The following is a 26,112-nucleotide window of genomic DNA, read 5'->3' as shown; positions in this document are numbered from 1 at the left end:
GATGATCCGAGTGGAGTGGGAAGATGTGTTTTGAGGAAGAATGACATGATAAAGAAGAATGTGGACGAGTGACATTTTTGGAGAACGTGGACCCTTGCCTTTTGGCCGATCCATTTGTGGTTTCAGGCTGGGTGAGAAAGGAGTTGCGTTGAATCAGTGAAGGTAACCTCGGTAACCTGTAGTGGACTTCTGTTATTTGTTTTTGTTACTTCTGACCAGAGTGAGAAGACGCTTCGTGTCACACAATTTGGGTCAAGATCTGTTTCTTGCTTTGCTCTTAGGAACAGTGCGTCAGTGAAAGGAGGGGTTTCTGGGGTAGTGTTACGTGTGGAGGTGGAGCAATTGAAATTCCCGGTGTTTGTGAAGCCCGCTGTCACTCCTTTAGAGTTTTGAGTCAGAGTCTCTACCAGACAAAGTCATATTAGGATATATCAGTTATCCCTCACTAACTTAAGCATCAGCTGTACATAGCCCATCTGTAAATAGCCCACCCAACTACCTCATCCCCATATTTTTGTTTTGTTTTTTTGTTGCTCCTCTGCACCCCAGTATCTCTACTTGCATATCTATCACTCCAGTGTTTAATTGCTCAATTGTAATTATTTCACCACTATGTCCTACTTATTGCCTTACCTCCCTGATCTTACTTCATTTGCACTCACTGTATATAGACTTTTCTATTGTGTTATTGACTGTACGTTTGTTTATTCCATGTGTAACTCTGTGTTGTTGTTTGTGTCGACACTGCTTTGCTTTATCTTGGCCAGGTCGCAGTTGTAAATGAGAACTAGTTCTCAACTGGCCTACCTGGTTAAATAAAGGGTTAGGGTTATATATATAAATACCTGGTTAAATAAAGGTGTTCTCAACTGGCCTACCTGGTTAAATAAAGGGTTAGGGTTATATATATAAATACCTGGTTAAATAAAGGTGAAATAAAAAATAATTTAAAAAAAATGCTGCTTTTGTGCCGAATCCACTGTGCTGTTTCAGGTGCCACGTTCATGGTCCTGTTGCAGCAGGGTGTAGGTTCATGGTCCTGTTGCAGCAGGGTGTAGGTTCATGGTCCTGTTGCAGCAGTGTGTAGGTTCATGGTCATGTTGCAGCAGGGTGTAGGTTCATGGTCCTGTTGCAGCAGGGTGTAGGTTCATGGTCCTGTTGCAGCAGGGTGTAGGTTCATGGTCCTGTTGCAGCAGTGTGTAGGTTCATGGTCATGTAGCAGCAGGGTGAAGGTTCATGGTCATGTTGCAGCAGGGTGAAGGTTCATGGTCATGTTGCAGCAGGGTGTAGGTTCATGGTCATGTTGCAGCAGTGTGTAGGTTCATGGTCATGTTGCAGCAGGGTGAAGGTTCATGGTCATGTTGCAGCAGGGTGAAGGTTCATGGTCATGTTGCAGCAGGGTGTAGGTTCATGGTCATGTTGCAGCAGGGTGAAGGTTCATGGTCATGTTGCAGCAGGGTGTAGGTTCATGGTCATGTTGCAGCAGGGTGTAGGTTCATGGTCATGTTGCAGCAGGGTGAAGGTTCATGGTCATGTTGCAGCAGGGTGTAGGTTCATGGTCATGTTGCAGCAGGGTGTAGGTTCATGGTCATGTTGCAGCAGGGTGTAGGTTCATGGTCATGTTGCAGCAGGGTGTAGGTTCATGGTCCTGTTGCAGCAGGGTGTAGGTTCATGGTCATGTTGCAGCAGGGTGTAGGAGGGAAATTCCAAGATGTGGGAAGTGTGCGGAGGGCAATGGGACAGAGGATTGTGTTGTTTCAGTGGATGAAGTTGTGTGTGTCAATTGTCGGGGTGCTCATATTGCTGGGGATCAGAAGTGTCCGGTTCAAGAAAGGCAGATTGAAGTGGCCATAGTCAGAGTAGTGCAGAGGGCGTCGTATGCTGAGGCAGTGAAGAAAGTGGAGGAGGATGGGTCAAGGGTGAGGGGATCCTGAGAGGATTTATGCCAGCACAGAGGGATAGGGTAATGAGTGAGTTATGCTTCAGTAAGGTTGGCTTCTTAGCATTTATAGCAATAGTTATCAACTGTACCACAAAAAACTGGAAAGTAAATCACAGAGAATAGATGTTGTGGTGGCAGCTGCAGACTCCAGAAGAGTGACAGGGTGTGCTGAGTGGTGGCATCCCGTAGGCTATTAGCATGGGCAGGAACAGATAGGTTCAGTAGTGGGATGAGGTGGTGGGTTTTAATTGAGTGTAGGGTTGAAACTGCAGAGAAGTACCTGGGTGTATGAGATTTTACTGCAGCAGAGTTAATAGGGTGGGGACTTTTATGAAATAGTGGTATATAGGTGTAGGCCTAGTGGCTGGTGCAATTCATTATTTTAGGAACAGGAATAATGAAGTGAATTTAATGTAGGTAGGCCGTGACTGGCCTCTTCACTTTAGCACAGTAGTTGGTGGTGTATGCACCTTTAGTTGGATGCAACCGGGCCAACCCAATCACGAAGAAGAAGGGATCATAGCCTTCACCTGATTAGTCTGTCATGGAAAGAGCAAGTGTTCCTAATGTTTTGTACACTCAGTGTATTACACCCCCCATATATCTGTTGCGCTAGGCCGGGGGCATACCTATAGGTTGACCTAGGGACATCATACCTGAAAGTGTTCAAAACTGTCGTCAGCCAAATGGGAATCTGTCCCCTGTTATTGACATCTACTTTTCTCCTCCCCTGTCTTTACCTGTGGGACGCGCCAACAAGCTCAACTCAAGTGCCACATCCACTGCTCTCGTCATCGCTCACCGCCATATTGGATAAACTACCAGTGGACGGTGGGGTGGGGGGGAGAATGGAGGCTGAGGGAAACACTGAAATATTGCTTATATGTCGCTAAATTGGTTGTGGTATAGTTGTCATTTACCAGAGATAAAAAATAAAATAAATTTTTTTTTAAAAATAATAATTGGGAGTCCGTAGCTGTATGTATCCGAGGGGGAAAATGTAAAGTGGTTTTCAAAAATCACGGCAGAGTAGTGAGAGACCGAGTCGAGCTGGGTGTTTTTTTTCTTCCCCTTCGTTGCTTGTTGGAACTTGTAGACATGACTTCCCTGATACAGCGGAGCTCGGGCCTAGTGCAGAGACGGACCGAGGCCTCTCGTACGGCTGCCGCCGACAAGGACCGAGGGTCCGGGGATGACGACTTCGAGCCCCGCCGCCGCTGCAGCGGGGAAGAACAAGAGGAACAGGACAAAGGAGACTCCAAAGAAACTCGACTCACTTTGATGGAAGAAGTACTACTCTTAGGATTAAAGGACCGCGAGGTATAATTGTGTATTTATTTTGTAACTAAAACTATATTTAGCTGGTTAGGTAACGTTAATTCAAAGACGTCAAAATAGCATGTACTAATAGGCGATAGCTAACGTTAACTCGATAGATTGTCAATATAATTATTGCTAGTTAACTGTGCAGTTAACTAGCTAGTATTAACGATTTACCTAATTTAGTTAGGTTTATATTGACTTGCTGGCTACATTGACAAGGGTTTTAGATAGGTAGTTTAGCGCCAAAAAGAGACTTTGATGATCAAGGTTTTGGAAGCATAAGGAACTTTCATAATATCAGCGATAATAAAATATACTTGAAAAAATGAATAAAACCTAGATGTTAACTTGATACCTTTTTAAAGATACACACGGCGAGGCATGGCTTCATTTCACCACGCCCCCGTGTAAAGTACAGCTAATCGGGTACTCTCATTGTAATTACCCTTATTTTTTGGCGGTATCCTAAGCAGACTATTGTTTCTATAAACGTTTTCAATAGTCCCAAGTGTCATTTTAAACACACATGGGCTGTCACAACAATAACTTATTTGCATGATAGTTAATTCTGCCACTCGGGAGGTTGTTACTCGACCTGCTGACATTGACAGTGAATATAGTAAAGCTGTCGCAGCATATCTACGTCACGGTTTGTTTACCCCCCCTCTATATTTTTTTGTTTGTTTTGCCAGTAAACTGAAGTTAGCTGGCTGGCTAGCGAGAGAAGTTAATGTCGATATTTTTCGCCATTAGATATGTCTCGTTACTACTTCCAGTCTTTTCGCTAACCTTGAACCTTCTAGGTATTTAGAAAAGTTTATTTGTTGTTGACTTGCCCTCCGTCTGTCTGTCTGCCTGTCCGTCTGTATGTATGTTCTTTCAACTTCCTGGGGGCCAGCTGTGCAGACAACCCTACCAAATGGCCTAAAGTAGCCTATGGCGATATCTACACCTACATAGTGGAATCTCCAGGGTTGTATAAATATCCAAATGCAGAAGAATATTATAGCTGTTATTTAGACAGATACATCTCACTAGTCCTTACTACAAACTAACTAGCAAGCTTTATGCAATACACATAGCTAGTTAGATACAAACAAGTGCTTGCCATTTACTGGTGATGAAGTGCTTCGAACACACAATGCATCGTGCAACCGGAGACCACAGATTATCAGCATTGTCGTGAAATAGCCTGAAATTATGAGGTTCTTCTAACCGGCTCCTCTGGCTGGTAATGAGGTTCTTCTAACCGGGTTCTTGGGCTGTTGATGAGGTTCTTCTAACCGGGTACTTGGGCTGTTGATGAGGTTCTTCTAACCGGGTCCTTTGGCAGATAATGAGGTTCTTCTAACTGGGTCCTTGGGCTGTTGATGAGGTTCTTCTAACCGGGTCCTTGGGCTGTTGATGAGGTTCCTCTAACCGGGTTCTTGGGCTGTTGATGAGGTTCTTCTAACCGGGTCCTTTGGCAGATAATGAGGTTCTTCTAACCGGGTCCTTTGGCAGATAATGAGGTTCTTCTAACCGAGTCCTTGGGCTGTTGATGAGGTTCTTCTAACCGGGTCCTTGGGCTGTTGATGAGGTTCTTCTAACCGGGTCCTTGGGCTGTTGATGAGGTTCTTCTAACCGGGTCCTTGGGCTGTTGATGAGGTTCTTCATAGGGCTGGCTCTGACTACATGTGTGGGTATGGATATGCAGACCCGTGAGCCCTCCCCCCATGATGACTTCACCCCCATCAAAGTTGCCCAACTTGCTCTAATTTGAATGCTTGTTCTGGTCTCCTGTTGTCATTGTTTTAGTCAGGATATGTTTCTCATTATTTCCAAGTTTCCATGGCTTCTAAAGTCCAGATCTAAGAAATACTTTCAGTGAAGATTCTCCATTGAGCATATATTTTATATATTTAAGTTCTGGACGAGGCTTAATTTGTGTCCTGGAAATGCTTCAGGCTTGATGCTCTGGGTATGAGATTCACTGGAGCAAATGCATTTCCATCTGAATATAATAAATCACAGAGTGTGGCAGAAATGAGTGACATCTCTCACTGGAACTAGCTGAGCCGGCTCTGCTGTGAAAGAGAAGTGTCATGATGCATATTTCAAAGTTACACAACCCCCCCCCCCCCCAATGCTGCGCTGAACTCCGTCCTATACTAGGAAACATGTCTTATTCAGCAACTATCATGTGATTGTGTCTCTGACTGTAGCTGAGCCCACACACTGCAGTAGAGCACGGTAAAGATCTGAACCAGAGGCTTAATGCATTGAGAGGTGACAGTCCATTAGTTCAACAGCTTTGGATGCAGGTCTCATCTCGCCAGTGAAGTACTGGTGTGGTGCGACTCTTGTTTCCTTAATTAGGTGTGTTGAGCTGAAGACATCCCACTAGTCTAACAGGCAGCATGAGATGAACACATCCCACTAGTCTAACAGGCAGCATGAGATGAACACATCCCACTAGTCTAACAGGCAGCATGAGATGAACACATCCCACTAGTCTAACAGGCAGCATGAGATGAACACATCCCACTAGTCTAACAGGCAGCATGAGATGAACACATCCCACTAGTCTAACAGGCAGCATGAGATGAACACAGCCCACTAGTCTAACATGAGCTGAACACAGCCCACTAGTCTAACATGAGATGAACACATCCCACTAGTCTAACAGGCAGCATGAGATGGACACATCCTGCTAGTCTAACATGCGATGAACACATCCCACTAGTCTAACATGAGATGAACACATCCCACTAGTCTAACATGAGATGAACACATCCCACTAGTCTAACATGAGATGAACACATCCCACTAGTCTAACATGAGATGAACACAGCCCACTAGTCTAACATGAGATGAACACATCCCACTAGTCTAACATGAGATGAACACAGCCCACTAGTCTAACATGAGGTGAACACAGCCCACTAGTCTAGCATGAGATGAACACAGCCCACTCTCTCCTTACTCCATTCAGACCCCCCCCCCTCTGAATTCTCCAGTCCCCCGACACAGAGGGAGGGAATGGTAACCAGCTGTCTTTGCTGGGTATCGGTGGCGGTGTCGACCATCTTGTTTTCCTTAATGTCAGAGTAGTCTTAGATGATGTTGATGCTGGGTTTCCCTGAGTTTCCCTGAGTTCCGCCCCAAGCCGAGCCCAATGATGTTTGATGTTGAATTGAAACCATGTGGCTGTCGGGGAAGCAAGCAGTAAATCATCTGTAAATCTAAGGGTATGTAGAATCATTCTCCTGTTTCAGGAAAATGGATGGATATGAGAACTAGTCAGCTAGCGCTGAAGGACTTCTCAGACAGGCATCTTCTTATTTTTTGTTGTTTACCCCTTTTTCTCCCCAATTTCGTGGTATCCAATTGTTTTAGTAGCTACTATCTTGTCTCATCGCTGCAACTCCCATACGGGCTCGGGAGAGACGAAGGTTGAAAGTCATACGTCCTCCGATACCCAACCCAACCAAGCCGCACTGCTTCTTAACACAGCACGCATCCAACCTGGAAGCCAGCCGCACCAATGTGTTGGAGCAAACACCGTGCACGTGGCAACCTTGGTTAGCGCGCACTGCGCCCGGCCCGCCACAGGAGTCACTGGTGCGCGATGAGACAAGGACGCTAGGCCAATTGTGTGTCGCCCCACGGACCTCCCGGTCGCGGCCGGTTACGACAGAGCCTGGGCGCGAACCCAGGGTCTCTGCGCCACCCGGGAGGCCTAGGATAGCATCTTCTGCGTTAAGGATATGTCTATTCAATCCCATCTTTATTATCTACATTTGAAGAATTCCAATTGCTGTCCGGGTATAAGATAAATTGTACAAAATAATCGTCTAAAAAAAGTTTCACTTCCCTCAACAATTTCTCTGAAAACGCAGTTCACTTATTTGGGTGTTAGTATACAAACATCTCTGCACGGCCTGGTGAAGGTTTTATTATGAGTACATTCACAAGGAGGTTGGGAACGAGATTTAAACATTTGGCCGCATGGGTTTCAGCCTGTTTCCTTGCAAACTAGGGTCGCTTCCATAAAACATTAATGTGTTGCCATGTATTTGACGGCAGGGTAGCCTAGTGGTTAGAGTGTAGAGGCGGCAGGTAGCCTAGTGGTTAGAGTGTAGAGGAGGCAGGTAGCCTAGTGGTTAGAGTGTAGAAGAGGCAGGTAGCCTAGTGGTTAGAGGCAGGTAGCCTAGTGGTTAGAGGCAGGTAGCCTAGTGGTTAGAGGCAGGTAGCCTAGTGGTTAGAGGCAGGTAGCCTAGTGGTTAGAGGCAGGTAGCCTAGTGGTTAGAGCGTTGGACTAGTAACCAGCAGGTAGCCTAGTGGTTAGAGCGTTGGACTAGTAACCAGCAGGTAGCCTAGTGGTTAGAGTGTTGGACTAGTAACCAGCAAGTAGCCTAGTGGTTAGAGGCAGGTAGCCTAGTGGTTAGAGTGTGGAGGCGGCAGGTAGCCTAGTGGTTAGAGCGTTGGACTAGTAACCAGCAGCTAGCCTAGTGGTTAGAGCGTTGGACTAGTAACCAGCAGGTAGCCTAGTGGTTAGAGCGTTGGACTAGTAACCAGCAGGTAGCCTAGTGGTTAGAGTGTTGGACTAGTAACCAGCAGGTAGCCTAGTGGTTAGAGTGTTGGACTAGTAACCAGCAGGTAGCCTAGTGGTTAGAGCGTTGGACTAGTAACCAGCAGGTAGCCTAGTGGTTAGAGTGTTGGACTAGTAACCAGCAAGTAGCCTAGTGGTTAGAGGCAGGTAGCCTAGTGGTTAGAGTGTGGAGGCGGCAGGTAGCCTAGTGGTTAGAGCGTTGGACTAGTAACCAGCAGGTAGCCTAGTGGTTAGAGTGTTGGACTAGTAACCAGCAGGTAGCCTAGTGGTTAGAGTGTTGGACTAGTAACCAGCAGGTAGCCTAGTGGTTAGAGCGTTGGACTAGTAACCAGCAGGTAGCCTAGTGGTTAGAGCGTTGGACTAGTAACCAGCAGGTAGCCTAGTGGTTAGAGTGTTGGACTAGTAACCAGCAGGTAGCCTAGTGGTTAGAGTGTTGGACTAGTAACCAGCAGGTAGCCTAGTGGTTAGAGTGTTGGACTAGTAACCAGCAGGGAGCCTAGTGGTTAGAGTGTTGGACTAGTAACCAGCAGGTAGCCTAGTGGTTAGAGTGTTGGACTAGTAACCAGCAGGTAGCAGTCTTTCCAGTCACTCCCTTTTAGATCATGGTTTGGTCCGTCTACTTCAGTCTCTTAGAACTATTGAGCAAGGACTTGTTTCCTATTAGACTGCAGGGTGTTATTTTCTGGTATATCTAATAAGAAATGTATTGTATTTTGATCCTATTATTTCTAATACACTTCTCAACCTTCCTAAAATTCTCTATTGTAACTGGAAATGACATCTTCGTACCTCTCTGTGGCATAGCAAGTCTGTTACTTCCGCTAATAAAGCTTTTGAGTCTAGTTTGCCTGGTTTGCAAAATGGGTCAATCTAGGAGATACAGTGGGGCAAAAATGTATTTGGTCAGCCACCAGTTGTGCAAGTTCTCCCACTTAAAAAGATGAGAGAGGCCTGTAATTTTCATCATAGGTACACTTCAACTATGACAGACAAAATGAGGAAAAAAAATCCAGAAAATCACATTGTAGGATTTTTAATGAATTTATTTGCAAATTATGATGGAAAATAAGTATTTGGTCGATAACAAAAGTTTCTCAATCCTTTGTTAAATACTTTTTTGCCCCACTGTATATTTGCTATGTCCCTGATCAGTTTGTTGAAAACACACAACAAAAAATAACATTCAATATAAATCCCAACACCTGTCAACACACAGCTGGACTTACCCTGCCGCCTCTTTCTCCCGCTGTACTATTTACAAACAAAAACACGTGACTGGCTCAACTGTTCTGGAGAACGACAGTAAGCTTCATAATGTGACTGGCTCAACTGTTCTGGAGAACGACAGTAAGCTTCATAATGTGACTGGCTCAACTGATCTGGAGAACGACAGTAAGCTTCATAATGTGACTGGCTCAACTGTTCTGGACTACGACAGTAAGCTTCATAATGTGACTGGCTCAACTGTTCTGGACTACGACAGTAAGCTTCATAACGTGACTGGCTCAACTGTTCTGGAGAACGACAGTAAGCTTCATAATGTGACTGGCTCAACTGTTCTGGAGAACGACAGTAAGCTTCATAACGTGACTGGCTCAACTGTTCTGGAGAACGACAGTAAGCTTCATAACGTGACTGGCTCAACTGTTCTGGAGAACGACAGTAAGCTTCATAATGTGACTGGCTCAACTGTTCTGGAGAACGACAGTAAGCTTCATAATGTGACTGGCTCAACTGTTCTGGAGAACGACAGTAAGCTTCATAATGTGACTGGCTCAACTGTTCTGGAGAACGACAGTAAGCTTCATAATGTGACTGGCTCAACTGTTCTGGACTACGACAGTAAGCTTCATAATGTGACTGGCTCAACTGTTCTGGAGAACGACAGTAAGCTTCATAATGTGACTGGCTCAACTGTTCTGGAGAACGACAGTAAGCTTCATAATGTGACTGGCTCAACTGTTCTGGAGAACGACAGTAAGCTTCATAATGTGACTGGCTCAACTGTTCTGGAGAACGACAGTAAGCTTCATAATGTGACTGGCTCAACTGTTCTGGAGAACGACAGTAAGCTTCATAACGTGACTGGCTCAACTGTTCTGGACTACGACAGTAAGCTTCATAATGTGACTGGCTCAACTGTTCTGGACTACGACAGTAAGCTTCATAATGTGACTGGCTCAACTGTTCTGGAGAACGACAGTAAGCTTCATAATGTGACTGGCTCAACTGTTCTGGAGAACGACAGTAAGCTTCATAACGTTACTGGCTCAACTGTTCTGGACTACGACAGTAAGCTTCATAACGTGACTGGCTCAACTGTTCTGGAGAACGACAGTAAGCTTCATAACGTGACTGGCTCAACTGTTCTGGACTACGACAGTAAGCTTCATAATGTGACTGGCTAAACTGTTCTGGAGAACGACAGTAAGCTTCATAACGTGACTGGCTCAACTGTTCTGGAGAACGACAGTAAGCTTCATAACTTGCCTGGCTCAACTGTTCTGGAGAACGACAGTAAGCTTCATAATGTGACTGGCTCAACTGTTCTGGAGAACGACAGTAAGCTTCATAATGTGACTGGCTCAACTGTTCTGGAGAACGACAGTAAGCTTCATAATGTGACTGGCTCAACTGTTCTGGAGAACGACAGTAAGCTTCATAACGTGACTGGCTCAACTGTTCTGGAGAACGACAGTAAGCTTCATAATGTGACTGGCTCAACTGTTCTGGACTACGACAGTAAGCTTCATAATGTGACTGGCTCAACTGTTCTGGACTACGACAGTAAGCTTCATAACGTGACTGGCTCAACTGTTCTGGAGAACGACAGTAAGCTTCATAATGTGACTGGCTCAACTGTTCTGGAGAACGACAGTAAGCTTCATAATGTGACTGGCTCAACTGTTCTCGAGAACGACAGTAAGCTTCATAACGTGACTGGCTCAACTGTTCTGGACTACGACAGTAAGCTTCATAACGTGACTGGCTCAACTGTTCTGGAGAACGACAGTAAGCTTCATAACGTGACTGGCTCAACTGTTCTGGAGAACGACAGTAAGCTTCATAATGTGACTGGCTCAACTGTTCTGGAGAACGACAGTAAGCTTCATAACGTGACTGGCTCAACTGTTCTGGAGAACGACAGTAAGCTTCATAACGTGACTGGCTCAACTGTTCTGGAGAACGACAGTAAGCTTCATAACGTGACTGGCTCAACTGTTCTGGAGAACGACAGTAAGCTTCATAACGTGACCAGTGACATGAAGAACGTCTTCTTTATCTCCTAACGTAAGTGGACTGCAGGTATTCACTTAAAAAAATTAGCTACAAATATTTAAATGTTTTGGAAAAAACGACTAAGAAATTGTTTCAGCAGTATTGGAAAAACCAGCCCATGGCTATTTCCTGATACGGTATATACCGCGTAAGCCTACTCGTAAATGTTCGGATCATCTTCGGATCAGGCAAGGGGACACTAATCGTGTGGCGACGGTGCTCCCTGTCCGCTTGTCTTTGCGACAGGGCTACAGGTCCTCATCCAGAATATAGCTCGTGTACGTAGCTCGTGTACGTAGCTCGTGTACGTAGCTCGTGTACGTAGCTCGTGTATGTAGCTCGTGTATGTAGCTTGTGTACGTAGCTCGTGTATGTAGCAAGTAGAGCCCGGCTGCGAAGCCGAGACCGTACCAACAATTTATCAAGGACAATGTTACTGATATCGATAATCAGGGTAAGTAGCCTATACTAGAGAAATATGACGTTTTGATATTAAATGTCTGCCAATATTGCTAACAAGTACAACTTTTAATATTTACAACATTCAAAATAGTAGTTTTAATGGTATGGTAATATACAAATGTATTCTAACCGGTTTCACATTAATGTTCGATACATATCGGTCTATTTATCGTTAGGATAATTCAATCTATTTATCTTGATGTGGATGTTTTTGACCATATCGCCCAGTTCTACCTTGTAGTGACAACGCTCTGTTCTCTCTCTCATGGCTACACGTCGTTCATCAGGGCTCTGTGGCTGTTTGCCCACACACACACACTCACCCCATTTCCTCCTCTCTCAGGGCTACACGTCATTCTGGAACGACTGCATCTCGTCGGGGCTGCGTGGCTGCATGCTCATAGAGCTGGCCATCAGAGGACGACTACAGCTGGAGACCTGTGGCATGAGGAGGAAAAGCCTGCTCGCCAGGAAGGTAGGGGATCCTGAACAACCGGCTGCTGTGTGTGTGTGTGTGTGTGTGTGTGTGTGTGTGTGTGTGTGTGTGTGTGTGTGTGTGTGTGTGTGTGTGTGTGTGTGTGTGTGTGTGTGTGTGTGTGTGTGTGTGTGTGTGTGTGTGTGTGTGTGTGTGTGTGTGTGTGTGTGTGTGTGTGTGTGTGTGTGTGTGTGTGTGTGTGTGTGTTGCCAGCGAGGTGTTGCACATCCTTATCTATAGTCGGATTACATGACATTTACAACACTCCTGTGTTGCGCAAACAAAATAAAGCCACCTTATGCTGGATGAGATGGGGAAATAAAGGACATTTTGCTGGATGAGATGGGGAAATAAAGGACATTTTGCTGGATGAGATGGAGAAATAAAGGACATTATGCTGGATGAGATGGGGAAATAAAGGACATTATGATGGATGAGATGGAGAAATAAAGGACATTTTGCTGGATGAGATGGGGAAATAAAGGACATTTTGCTGGATGAGATGGAGAAATAAAGGACATTATGATGGATGAGATGGAGAAATAAAGGACATTATGATGGATGAGATGGAGAAATAAAGGACATTATGATGGATGAGGTGGAGAAATAAAGGACATTATGCTGCATGAGATGGAGAAATAAAGAACATTTTGCTGGATGAGATGGGGAAATAAAGGACATTTTGCTGCATGAGATGGAGAAATAAAGGACATTATGATGGATGAGGTGGAGAAATAAAGGACATTTTGCTGCATGAGATGGAGAAATAAAGGACATTATGATGGATGAGATGGAGAAATAAAGGACATTATGCTGCATGAGATGGGGAAATAAAGGACATTTTGCTGGATGAGATGGGGAAATAAAGGACATTTTGCTGGATGAGATGGAGAAATAAAGGACATTATGCTGGATGAGATGGGGAAATAAAGGACATTATGCTGCATGAGATGGAGAAATAAAGGACATTATGATGGATGAGATGGAGAAATAAAGGACATTATGATGGATGAGATGGAGAAATAAAGGACATTTTGCTGGATGAGATGGGGAAATAAAGGACATTTTGCTGGATGAGATGGGGAAATAAAGGACATTTTGCTGCATGAGATGGAGAAATAAAGGACATTATGCTGGATGAGATGGAGAAATAAAGGACATTTTGCTGGATGAGATGGAGAAATAAAGGACATTTTGCTGGATGAGATGGGGAAATAAAGGACATTTTGCTGGATGAGATGGGGAAATAAAGGACATTTTGCTGGATGAGATGGAGAAATAAAGGACATTTTGCTGGATGAGATGGAGAAATAAAGGACATTTTGCTGGATGAGATGGAGAAATAAAGGACATTTTGCTGGATGAGATGGAGAAATAAAGGACATTTTGCTGGATGAGATGGAGAAATAAAGGACATTTTGCTGGATGAGATGGAGAAATAAAGGACATTATGCTGCATGAGATGGGGAAATAAAGGACATTTTGCTGGATGAGATGGGGAAATAAAGGACATTATGATGGATGAGATGGGGAAATAAAGGACATTATGATGGATGAGATGGGGAAATAAAGGACATTATGCTGGATGAGATGGGGAAATAAAGGACTTTTTGCTGCATGAGATGGGGAAATAAAGGACATTTTGCTGCATGAGATGGGGAAATAAAGGACATTTTGCTGGATGAGATGGGGAAATAAAGGACATTTTGCTGGATGAGATGGGGAAATAAAGGACATTTTGCTGGATGAGATGGAGAAATAAAGGACATTTTGCTGCATGAGATGGGGAAATAAAGGACATTTTGCTGGATGAGATGGGGAAATAAAGGACATTTTGCTGGATGAGATGGGGAAATAAAGGACATTTTGCTGGATGAGATGGGGAAATAAAGGACATTTTGCTGGATGAGATGGAGAAATAAAGGACATTTTGCTGGATGAGATGGAGAAATAAAGGACATTTTGCTGCATGAGATGGGGAAATAAAGGACATTTTGCTGGATGAGATGGGGAAATAAAGGACATTTTGCTGGATGAGATGGGGAAATAAAGGACATTTTGCTGGATGAGATGGGGAAATAAAGGACATTTTGCTGCATGAGATGGGGAAATAAAGGACATTTTGCTGGATGAGATGGGGAAATAAAGGACATTTTGCTGGATGAGATGGAGAAATAAAGGACTTTATGATGGATGAGGTGGAGAAATAAAGGACTTTATGCTGGATGAGATGGAGAAATAAAGGACTTTATGCTGGATGAGATGGAGAAATAAAGGACATTATGATGGATGAGGTGGAGAAATAAAGGACTTTATGCTGGATGAGATGGAGAAATAAAGGACATTATGCTGGATGAGATGGAGAAATAAAGGACATTATGATGGATGAGGTGGAGAAATAAAGGACTTTATGCTGGATGAGATGGAGAAATAAAGGACATTATGCTGGATGAGATGGAGAAATAAAGGACATTATGCTGGATGAGATGGAGAAATAAAGGACATTATGCTGGATGAGATGGAGAAATAAAGGACATTATGCTGGATGAGATGGAGAAATAAAGGACATTATGCTGGATGAGATGGAGAAATAAAGGACATTATGCTGGATGAGATGGAGAAATAAAGGACATTATGCTGGATGAGGTGGAGAAATAAAGGACTTAGATGCTTCTCCACGGCCACGTACACCCCTACCAGCACCGCGGACACCCCTACCAGCTCCCCGGACACCCCTACCAGCTCCCCGGACACCCCTACCAGCTCCGCGGACACCCCTACCAGCTCCGCGGACACCCCTACCAGCACCGCGGACACCCCTACCAGCTCCGCGGACACCCCTACCAGCTCTGCGGACACCCCTACCAGCTCTGCGGACACCCCTACCAGCTCTACGGACACCCCTCCCAGCTCTACGGACACCCCTCCCAGCTCTACGGACACCCTTCCCAGCTCTACGGACACCCCTACCAGCTCTACGGACACCCCTACCAGCTCTGCGGACACCCCTCCAGCTCTGCGGACACCCCTACCAGCTCCTCGGACACCCCTACCAGCTCCTCGGACACCCCTACCAGCTCCTCGGACACCCCTACCAGCGCCGCGGACACCCCTCCCAGCGCCGCGGACACCCCTCCCAGCGCCGCGGACACCCCTACCACGGCCATGGACACCCCTACCAGCTCTGCGGACACCACGGCCACGGACACCCCCGATAGTGGATCTCACTGAACAATTGTAGGCAACACTGGCTGTTAATCCCCCCCCCCCACCCAAACAAATTGAAGCCAGTTTACTCCGTGTAGAGAGCCCCCACACCCCCAAGTAAGGCAAGGCACTTAACTCCCCATATTAGCTCCTCTTTAATGTGTGTTGTGTTGGGCTGGGAGGTGGAGCAGAGCAGAAGACACAGTTCCAGTGGAACATTCTGCAGGTGGTCTGGAAGCCATCACATGGCAGTATCTGTTTGAATGTTAAATGACGAGACAGAGGCATCGATGCGAGTAACCAGTCTTGTTCAGTACATTACATATACATCCGGGTATCTCAAGCACACCGGTAAAAACACTGGAGTTGCAGTAATTAACATTGACCAACAGATGGCATCACTGTGCCATCTTACACCCATAACATTATCGTTGGATTCTGATTGTATGTAACCTATACCCTAGTTGGATTCTGACTGTATGTATCCTTTACCCTAGTTGGATTCTGACTGTATGTAACCTATACCCTAGTTGGATTCTGACTGTATGTAACCTATACCCTAGTTGGATTCTAATTCTGACTGTATGTATCCTATACCCTAGTTGGATTCTAATTCTGACTGTATGTAGCCTATACCCTAGTTGGATTCTAATTCTGACTGTATGTAGCCTATACCCTAGTTGGATTCTGACTGTATGTAGCCTATACCCTAGTTGGATTCTGACTGTATGTAGCCTATACCCTAGTTGGATTCTGACTGTATGTAGCCTATACCCTAGTTGGATTCTGACTGTATGTAGCCTATACCCTAGTTGGATTCTGACTGTATGTATCCTATACCCTAGTTGGATTCTGACTGTATGTAGCCTATACCCTAGTTGGATTCTGACTGTATGTAGCCTATACCCTAGTTGGATTCTGACTGTATGTATCCTATACCAAAGTTGGATTCTGACTGTATGTAGCCTATACCCTAGTTGGATTCTGACTGTATGTATCCTATACCCTAGTTGGATTCTAATTCTGACTGTATGTAGCCTATACCGTAGTTGGATTCTAATTCTGACTGTATGTAGCCTATACCCTAGTTGGATTCTAATTCTGACTGTATGTTTATTTTATTTTTATTTAACCTTTATTTAACTTGGCAAGTCAGTTAAGAACAAATTCTTATTTTCAATGACGGCCTAGGAACTGTGGGTTAACTGCCTGTTCAGGGGCAGAATGACAGATTTGTACCTTGTCAGCTTGGGGATTTGAACTTGCAACCTTTCGGTTACTAGTCCAACGCTCTCTAACCACTAGGCTACCCTGCCGCCTATACCCTAGTTTGATTCTGACTGTATATAGCCTATACCCTAGTTGGATTCTGACTGTATGTAGCCTATACCCTAGTTGGATTCTGATTCTGACTGTATGTAGCCTATACCCTAGTTGGATTCTGATTCTGACTGTATGTAGCCTATACCCTAGTTGGATTCTGATTCTGACTGTATGTATCCTATACCCTAGTTGGATTCTGACTGTATGTAGCCTATACCCTAGTTAGATTCTGACTGTATGTAACCTATACCCTCGTGGGATTCTGATTCTGACTGTATGTAGCCTATACCCTAGTTGGATTCTGATTCTGACTGTATATAGCCTATACCCTAGTTGGATTCTGATTCTGACTGTATGTAGCCTATACCCTAGTTGGATTCTGACTGTATGTAACCTATACCCTAGTTGGATTATGACTGTATGTAACCTATACCCTAGTTGGATTCTGACTGTATATAGCCTATACCCTAGTTGGATTCTGACTGTATGTAACCTATACCCTCGTGGGATTCTGATTCTGACTGTATGTAGCCTATACCCTAGTTGGATTCTGACTGTATGTAACCTATACCCTAGTTGGATTCTGACTGTATATAGCCTATACCCTAGTTTGATTCTGACTGTATGTAACCTATACCCTCGTGGGATTCTGATTCTGACTGTGTGGTTCTATTGTCTCCAGGTGATCTGTAAGTCAGATGCTCCGACAGGGGACGTGCTATTGGACGAGGCTCTCAAACACGTGAAGGAGACCCAGCCCCCAGAGACGGTGCAGAGCTGGATTGAGCTGCTCAGCGGTGAGTGTGTTAGAGGTTCACTACTAACAGAGTGGTCTCAGCCACCAAACAGAGGTTCACTACTAACAGAGTGGTCTCAGCCACCAGACAGAGGTTCACTACCAACAGAGTGGTCTCAGCCCCCAGTCAGAGGTTCACTACTAACAGAGTGGTCTCAGCCACCAGACAGAGAGGTTCACTACTAACAGAGTGGTCTCAGCCACCAGACAGAGGTTTACTGTTAACAGAGTGGTCTCAGCCACCAGACAGAGGTTCACTACTAACAGAGTGGTCTCAGCCAGGCCACCAGACAGAGGTTCACTACTAACAGAGTGGTCTCAGCCACCAGACAGAGTTTCACTACTAACAGAGTGGTCTCAGCCACCAGACAGAGGTTCACTACTAACAGAGTGGTCTCAGCCACCAGACAGAGGTTCACTACTAACAGAGTGGTCTCAGCCACCAGACAGAGATTCACTACTAACAGAGTGGTCTCAGCCCCCAGACAGAGTTTCACTACTAACAGAGTGGTCTCAGCCACCAGACAGAGGTTCACTACTAACAGAGTGGTCTCAGCCACCAGATAGAGGTTCACTACTAACAGAGTGGTCTCAGCCACCAGACAGAGGTTCACTACTAACAGAGTGGTCTCAGCCACCAGACAGAGGTTCACTACTAACAGAGTGGTCTCAGCCACCAGACAGAGGTTCACTACTAACAGAGTGGTCTCAGCCCCCAGTCAGAGGTTCACTACTAACAGAGTGGTCTCAGCCACCAGACAGAGGTTCACTACTAACAGAGTGGTCTCAGCCCCCAGTCAGAGGTTCACTACTAACAGAGTGGTCTCAGCCACCAGATAGAGGTTCACTACTAACAGAGTGGTCTCAGCCACCAGACAGAGTTTCACTACTAACAGAGTGGTCTCAGCCACCAGACAGAGGTTCACTACTAACAGAGTGGTCTCAGCCACCAGACAGAAGTTCACTACTAAAAGAGTGGTCTCAGCCCCCAGTCAGAGGTTCACTACTAACAGAGTGGTCTCAGCCACCAGACAGAGGTTCACTACTAACAGAGTGGTCTCAGCCACCAGACAGAGGTTCACTACTAACAGAGTGGTCTCAGCCACCAGACAGAGGTTCACTACCAACAGAGTGGTCTCAGCCACCAGACAGAGGTTCACTACCAACAGAGTGGTCTCAGCCACCAGACAGAGGTTCACTACTAACAGAGTGGTCTCAGCCACCAGACAGAGGTTCACTACTAACAGAGTGGTCTCAGCCACCAGACAGAAGTTTACTACTAAAAGAGTGGTCTCAGCCCCCAGTCAGAGGTTCACTACTAACAGAGCGGTCTCAGCCCCCAGTCAGAGGTTCACTACTAACAGAGTGGTCTCAGCCCCCAGTCAGAGGTTCACTACTAACAGAGTGGTCTCAGCCACCAGACAGAGGTTCACTACTAACAGAGTGGTCTCAGCCCCCAGACAGAGGTTCACTACTAACAGAGTGGTCTCAGCCAGGCCACCAGACAGAGGTTCACTACTAACAGAGTGGTCTCAGCCCCCAGTCAGAGGTTCACTACTAACAGAGTGGTCTCAGCCCCCAGTCAGAGGTTCACTACTAACAGAGTGGTCTCAGCCACCAGACAGAGGTTCACTACTAACAGAGTGGTCTCAGCCACCAGACAGAGGTTCACTACTAACAGAGTGGTCTCAGCCACCAGACAGAGGTTCACTACTAACAGAGTGGTCTCAGCCACCAAACAGAGGTTCACTACTAACAGAGTGGTCTCAGCCACCAGACAGAGGTTCACTACTAACAGAGTGGTCTCAGCCACCAGACAGAGGTTCACTACTAACAGAGTGGTCTCAGCCACCAGACAGAGGTTCACTACTAACAGAGTGGTCTCAGCCACCAGACAGAGGTTCACTACTAACAGAGTGGTCTCAGCCCCCAGTCAGAGGTTCACTACCAACAGAGTGGTCTCAGCCACCAGACAGAGGTTCACTACTAACAGAGTGGTCTCAGCCCCCAGTCAGAGGTTCACTACTAACAGAGTGGTCTCAGCCACCAGACAGAGGTTCACTACTAACAGAGTGGTCTCAGCCCCCAGTCAGAGGTTCACTACTAACAGAGTGGTCTCAGCCACCAGACAGAGGTTCACTACTAACAGAGTGGTCTCAGCCCCCAGTCAGAGGTTCACTACTAACAGAGTGGTCTCAGCCACCAGACAGAGGTTCACTACTAACAGAGTGGTCTCAGCCCCCAGACAGAGGTTCACTACTAACAGAGTGGTCTCAGCCACCAGACAGAGGTTCACTACTAACAGAGTGGTCTCAGCCACCAGACAGAGGTTCACTACTAACAGAGTGGTCTCAGCCACCAGACAGAGGTTCACTACTAACAGAGTGGTCTCAGCCACCAGACAGAGGTTCACTACTAACAGAGTGGTCTCAGCCCCCAGTCAGAGGTTCACTACTAACAGAGTGGTCTCAGCCAGGCCACCAGACAGAGGTTCACTACTAACAGAGTGGTCTCAGCCAGGCCACCAGACAGAGGTTCACTACTAACAGAGTGGTCTCAGCCACCAGACAGAGGTTCACTACTAACAGAGTGGTCTCAGCCACCAGACAGAGGTTCACTACTAACAGAGTGGTCTCAGCCACCAGACAGAGGTTCACTACTAACAGAGTGGTCTCAGCCACCAGACAGAGGTTCACTACTAACAGAGTGGTCTCAGCCACCAGACAGAGGTTCACTACTAACAGAGTGGTCTCAGCCACCAGACAGAGGTTCACTACCAACAGAGTGGTCTCAGCCCCCAGTCAGAGGTTCACTACTAACAGAGTGGTCTCAGCCACCAGACAGAGGTTCACTACTAACAGAGTGGTCTCAGCCACCAGACAGAGGTTCACTACTAACAGAGTGGTCTCAGCCACCAGACAGAGGTTCACTACTAACAGAGTGGTCTCAGCCCCCAGTCAGAGGTTCACTACTAACAGAGTGGTCTCAGCCACCAGACAGAGGTTCACTACTAACAGAGTGGTCTCAGCCAAGAAATGTATCATTATATACGTCTTCTCTTTGTTGTAACTTCATTGGGTTACAGAGTTAATTTTTACAGTTAATTCATTGAGCTGTATCTAAATATATTTTCTTTCTAGTTATTTACATATGTACAAGAGTAATTGTATTATATTTCATGTTAAGGAGATTGAGAACTATGTACATATTTCTGTTGGTTATTGGTTAGTGTTGGATTACGCTGTTGACTTTAAGTACCAGAATGCCTTGCGACAGGAAGTTAACTGCCGCGTTCTCGTTTAATTTTTTTTTTTTTTTATGTACAAGTGACAAGTAATTTATCCTGGCTTTCTCTATCAACTTTTATTTTATTGTTTTATAGAATCTAAAGTGGTGAAATGTAATGTGAGCAGGTATTTATTAATAAAATACGCTTTCATCTCACAACCGACGTCCCGAGTCGTTACTTTGAAGATAGTCATTTTATACTCTTATCATGCCACCGATCATACTCCGATCATACCAAGTACGCTCACTGTGAAGATGACACAGGACAGAGCATCTTCTACATCGTATTGATTTAAGTCATTAACTCAGACGGACAGGCTTTTGTTGCCTGAGACCTCATGGAGGAAGTGGTACTCTATTGGCTGGCATCTCTGAGGGTCCAAAGGTCATATAGAAGCTTCTGGAGAAAGTTGGGGGAGTCTCAGCAAGGCCAACTACCAAAAAAAAGCGGTTCAAAGTGTCTCGGTTGTTGGAAAAACACAGGAGGGAAATCAGCTCAGCCAACAAGGGATTTGACATCTGAAATGTCATGTTTTTATTGTTTTTTTTTAATGTTACCAGGCCAGCTCTACTATTTGACAAAAATATAGTGCAATGATGTAGTCACCCAACCGTGTGGCAGAGTCCAGACCCACGCCTGAGATCTGGCTTATCACAACTCTGGATTGGTTAAGGCCTAGTTGTAATAGTAGGCTATATTCTGTTTATTTTATTTATTTTCATTTTTAGATTTAAACTAATGTTTATGGCTACCTTTTTGTTGTTGTTGTAAAAGTTGCGCAATCAAACAACATCTGATGTTTTGGCTGTATTTCTGTTGTTTATAATTCCTCTGAAGACTCGTAGTCATAGCAAACATTCAAAGCCCACATCGTGTGGCCTTGCTACTGTTGTAACCATCAACCTGATTTATTACAATAAAAATAAGACAACGAATGAGATGCAACAAACTAAAAAGGCAATACAATGGAATTTGTTCTCTCTCTCTCTCTCTCTCTCTCTCTCTCTCTCTCTCTCTCTCTCTGTCTCTCTGTCTCTCTGTCTCTCTGTCTCTCTGTCTCTCTCTCTCTCTCTCTCTCTCTCTCTCTCTCTCTCTCTCTCTCTTCCCCTCCCCTGTAGGTCTTAACACCACTTCTATACGTCTTAACACCACTCCCCCCAATAGTTTTACAAAATAATCCATAGGGGATGGTTTTTGTCTTTTTGAAAGTTACATATCTTGAAAACGTGACTGCTGACAGTCCCAAAATGTTTTGCTTATGTCAGCAATGGTCTAATGAAACAAATACCTGTCCCCATTCCACTATAGGTCTTAACTCCTCTGTTCTCTTCTCCCTGTAGGTGAGACGTGGAACCCTCTGAAGCTTCACTATCAGCTGAGGAACGTGAGGGAGCGCCTGGCCAAGAACCTGGTGGAAAAGGGCGTGCTGACCACGGAGAAACAGAACTTCCTCCTCTTCGACATGACCACTCACCCGCTCACCAACAACAACATCAAACAACGCCTCATCAAGAGGGTTCAGGAGGCCGTGTTGGAGAAATGGGTCAACGACCCGCACCGCATGGACAAACGGATGCTCGCCCTCATCTTCCTGGCCCACTCGTCTGATGTCCTGGAGAATGCCTTTTCCCCTCTGCTGGACGACCAGTATGACCTGGCCATGAAGAGAGTACGGCAGCTCCTGGACCTGGAGCCAGAGGGGGAGAGCACGAAGACCAACGGCAATGAGTTGTTGTGGGCCGTGGTGGCCGCCTTTACCAAGTGACCTACCACCTTCAGACACCAGAGGGTGCTGTTGGTTAATGACGATGGTGGTGGGTATGGTGTGAAGGGAGAGGGAGACGACAGGACAGTTTGCGTGGAGGAGAGGGAGACGACAGGACAGTTTGCGTGGGTCAGAGAGGAGAGGGAGACGACAGGACAGTTTGCGTGGGACAGAGAGGAGAGTGCTCGTCCTGACTTGAGTTCACCTCTGCCTAGGCTTTTCTGAACAGAATAGGCCGCTCCAGACCTGTCCGACGATTTTCCTGTTTTCGTTCCTTGTAGATAACTCTCTCACTCCTTCCTCCATCATGGTATTTTGTGTCTCTGCGAGATGCTATATAATCGCTGACTTCTACAAACAAAAACACAAACAAAAACTCCCCTCTGATGGAGAAACGTTTTGGATACTGGACTGACTGAAAAATGAAGATTCAATCATCTTCCTCTTCCTCAGAAATGTCTTTCTTCAAAGTATGTTATGTATTTCTGTATTCTCTCCAGGTACCTAGCTCTTAACTCACTTTAACATGTATTAATCCACTGTTGTTCAGTGATGTACATACAGATTCCATGTTCGTGAAACATAGTAACACTATATGAACACTAGAGAATTTTTTTTTTTTGGGGGGGGGGGGTTGATTTCCTCTCCAACGTGATGATGACATCATGATGACATGGTCTGAAGTTTCCTGTTTCTGATTATACACTTATATTTTCTGAAAGAATGCTTCTCTCATGAAGGTGTTTGGGTTCCAGGTAAATGTGAGAGATCCGTGCTCCGTCTGAGTTCTACCTTACTACATAACTATATATATATATATATAACTTAGTGTCGTAGTGTACTATATAGGGAATAGTCTCTGTTAATTTTCAGATGAACTAAACCCTTCAGGCCAGTTTTTCGTCTCTAAAGAGTTCTGCTGAGGTAAAGACATCTGCATTCATAGGTTCGGTTTTCTCCGACACCCAAGAGTTCAGTCTTGTCTGTTTCGACTGGGAAGCATAAGGTAAGCTTGTGTCTATCTAGCTCTGGGAATCATCTTTGGACCAGGGCCCACTAGTGCACTATAGAGGGAACAGGGTCCCCCTAGTGCACTATAGAGAGAACAGGGTCTCCCTAGTGCACTATAGAGGGAGCAGGGCCCCCCTAGTGCACTATAGCGGGAGCAGGGCCCCCCTAGTGCACTATAGAGGGAACAGGGTCCCCCTAGTGCACTATAGACAGAACAGGGTCCCCCTAGTGCACTATAGACAGAACAGGGTCCCCCTAGTGCACTATAGAGGGAACAGGGTCCCCGTAGTGCACTATAGAGGGAACAGGGTCCCCCTAGTGCACTATAGAGGGAACAGGGTCCCCCTAGTGTGCTATAGAGGGAACAGGGCCCCCCTAGTGCACTATAGAAGGAACAGGGTCCCCCTAGTGCGCTATAGAGGGAACAGGGTCCCCCTAGTGCGCTATAGAGGGAACAGGGTCCCCTAGTGCACTATAGAGGGAACAGGGTCCCCCTAGTGCACTACAGAGGGAACAGGGCCCCCCTAGTGCACTACAGAGGGAACAGGGCCCCCCTAGTGCACTACAGAGGGAACAGGGCCCCCCTAGTGCACTACAGAGGGAGCAGGGTCCCCCTAGTGCGCTATAGAGGGAACAGGGTCCCCTAGTGCACTATAGAGGGAACAGGGCCCCCCTAGTGCACTACAGAGGGAACAGGGCCCCCCTAGTGCACTACAGAGGGAACAGGGCCCCCCTAGTGCACTACAGAGGGAACAGGGTCCCCGTAGTGCACTATAGAGGGAACAGGGTCCCCCTAGTGCGCTATAGAGAGAACAGGGTCCCCCTAGTGTGCTATAGAGGGAACAGGGTCCCCCTAGTGCGCTATAGAGGGAACAGGGTCCCCTAGTGCACTATAGAGGGAACAGGGTCCCCCTAGTGCACTACAGAGGGAACAGGGCCCCCCTAGTGCGCTATAGAGGGAACAGGGCCCTATTTGGGATGCAGACATTTGTCTGTGCCGTCTGAACGTGATTTCATAACGAAGAAACCGCTCCAATGATCCAGTACGGAATAAAAGGATCATCTCTTCTAGAACTTTCACCTGACTATCATGTTTCTTGAAGTCATTCAGTTTATTTTTTGTAACTTTCTCATAATCAATTTGTCATCAGTTGTTGTGTCTGTTCACTCCAAAGGTCTGAAATGAATAAAACAAATCAAAATGATGGATGGACCAACATTCCACTTCATTTGTTTTTGTATATAGTTATAGAGATGCTTTATGTATGTATTCAACCTCCGTCTGAGTAGCTTGTTTGAACTGGGAATGCAACTTTATTTTTTTTAAGAGGGCAGGGATTTTATCCTGCTTCCTGTTCTGAACTCGTATGGTCACTGTCAGGCCATAGGACAGTTAAGAACAAATTCTTATTTTCAATGACGGCCTAGGAACAGTGGGTTAAACTGCCTGTTCAGGGGCAGAACGACAGATTTTGTACCTTGTCAGCTCGGGGATTTGAACTTGCAACCTTTCAGGTTACTAGTCCAATGCTCTAACCACTAGACTACCTGATGGTTACTAGTCCAACACTCTAACCACTAGACTACCTGATGGTTACTAGTCCAACACTAACCACTAGGCTACCTGCTGGTTACTAGTCCAACACTCTAACCACTAGACTACCTGATGGTTACTAGTCCAACACTCTAACCACTAGGCTACCTGCTGGTTACTAGTCCAACACTCTAACCACTAGGCTACCTGCTGGTTACTAGTCCAACACTCTAACCACTAGGCTACCTGCTGGTTACTAGTCCAACACTCTAACCACTAGGCTACCTGCTGGTTACTAGTCCAACACTCTAACCACTAGGCTACCTGCCGCCTCTACACTCTAACCACTAGGCTACCTGCTGGTTACTAGTCCAACACTCTAACCACTAGGCTACCTGCTGGTTACTAGTCCAACACTCTAACCACTAGGCTACCTGCTGGTTACTAGTCCAACACTCTAACCACTAGGCTACCTGCTGGTTACTAGTCCAACACTCTAACCACTAGGCTACCTGCTGGTTACTAGTCCAACACTCTAACCACTAGGCTACCTGCCGCCTCTACACTCTAACCACTAGGCTACCTGCTGGTTACTAGTCCAACACTCTAACCACTAGACTACCTGCTGGTTACTAGTCCAACACTCTAACCACTAGGCTACCTGCTGGTTACTAGTCCAACACTCTAACCACTAGGCTACCTGCTGGTTACTAGTCCAACACTCTAACCACTAGGCTACCTGCTGGTTACTAGTCCAACACTCTAACCACTAGGCTACCTGCTGGTTACTAGTCCAACACTCTAACCACTAGGCTACCTGCTGGTTACTAGTCCAACACTCTAACCACTAGGCTACCTGCTGGTTACTAGTCCAACACTCTAACCACTAGGCTACCTGCTGGTTACTAGTCCAACACTCTAACCACTAGGCTACCTGCTGGTTACTAGTCCAACACTCTAACCACTAGGCTACCTGCTGGTTACTAGTCCAACACTCTAACCACTAGACTACCTGCTGGTTACTAGTCCAACACTCTAACCACTAGGCTACCTGCTGGTTACTAGTCCAACACTCTAACCACTAGGCTACCTGCTGGTTACTAGTCCAACAC

General features: G+C 45.9%; 1 protein-coding gene across 1 annotated transcript; it reads left to right on the top strand.

Moving 5' to 3' along the window:
* The first annotated feature begins 2,786 nt into the window (after window positions 1–2,786).
* On the top strand, window positions 2,787–22,539 carry LOC139405147 (Golgi phosphoprotein 3-like). Its single transcript, XM_071147567.1, has 4 exons — window positions 2,787–3,262; window positions 11,944–12,075; window positions 17,288–17,402; window positions 22,031–22,539. Exons 1-4 carry the CDS (start codon window positions 3,041–3,043, stop codon window positions 22,453–22,455), a joined length of 894 nt encoding a protein of 297 aa, XP_071003668.1. The 5' UTR covers window positions 2,787–3,040; the 3' UTR covers window positions 22,456–22,539.
* The last annotated feature ends 3,573 nt before the right edge of the window (window positions 22,540–26,112 follow it).

This window comes from Oncorhynchus clarkii, unplaced genomic scaffold, assembly GCF_045791955.1.
Source record: "Oncorhynchus clarkii lewisi isolate Uvic-CL-2024 unplaced genomic scaffold, UVic_Ocla_1.0 unplaced_contig_11402_pilon_pilon, whole genome shotgun sequence".
NCBI lineage: Eukaryota > Metazoa > Chordata > Actinopteri > Salmoniformes > Salmonidae > Oncorhynchus > Oncorhynchus clarkii.
Note: the sequence above shows the minus strand (reverse complement) of the source record. Positions and strands in the feature narration are given on the sequence as shown.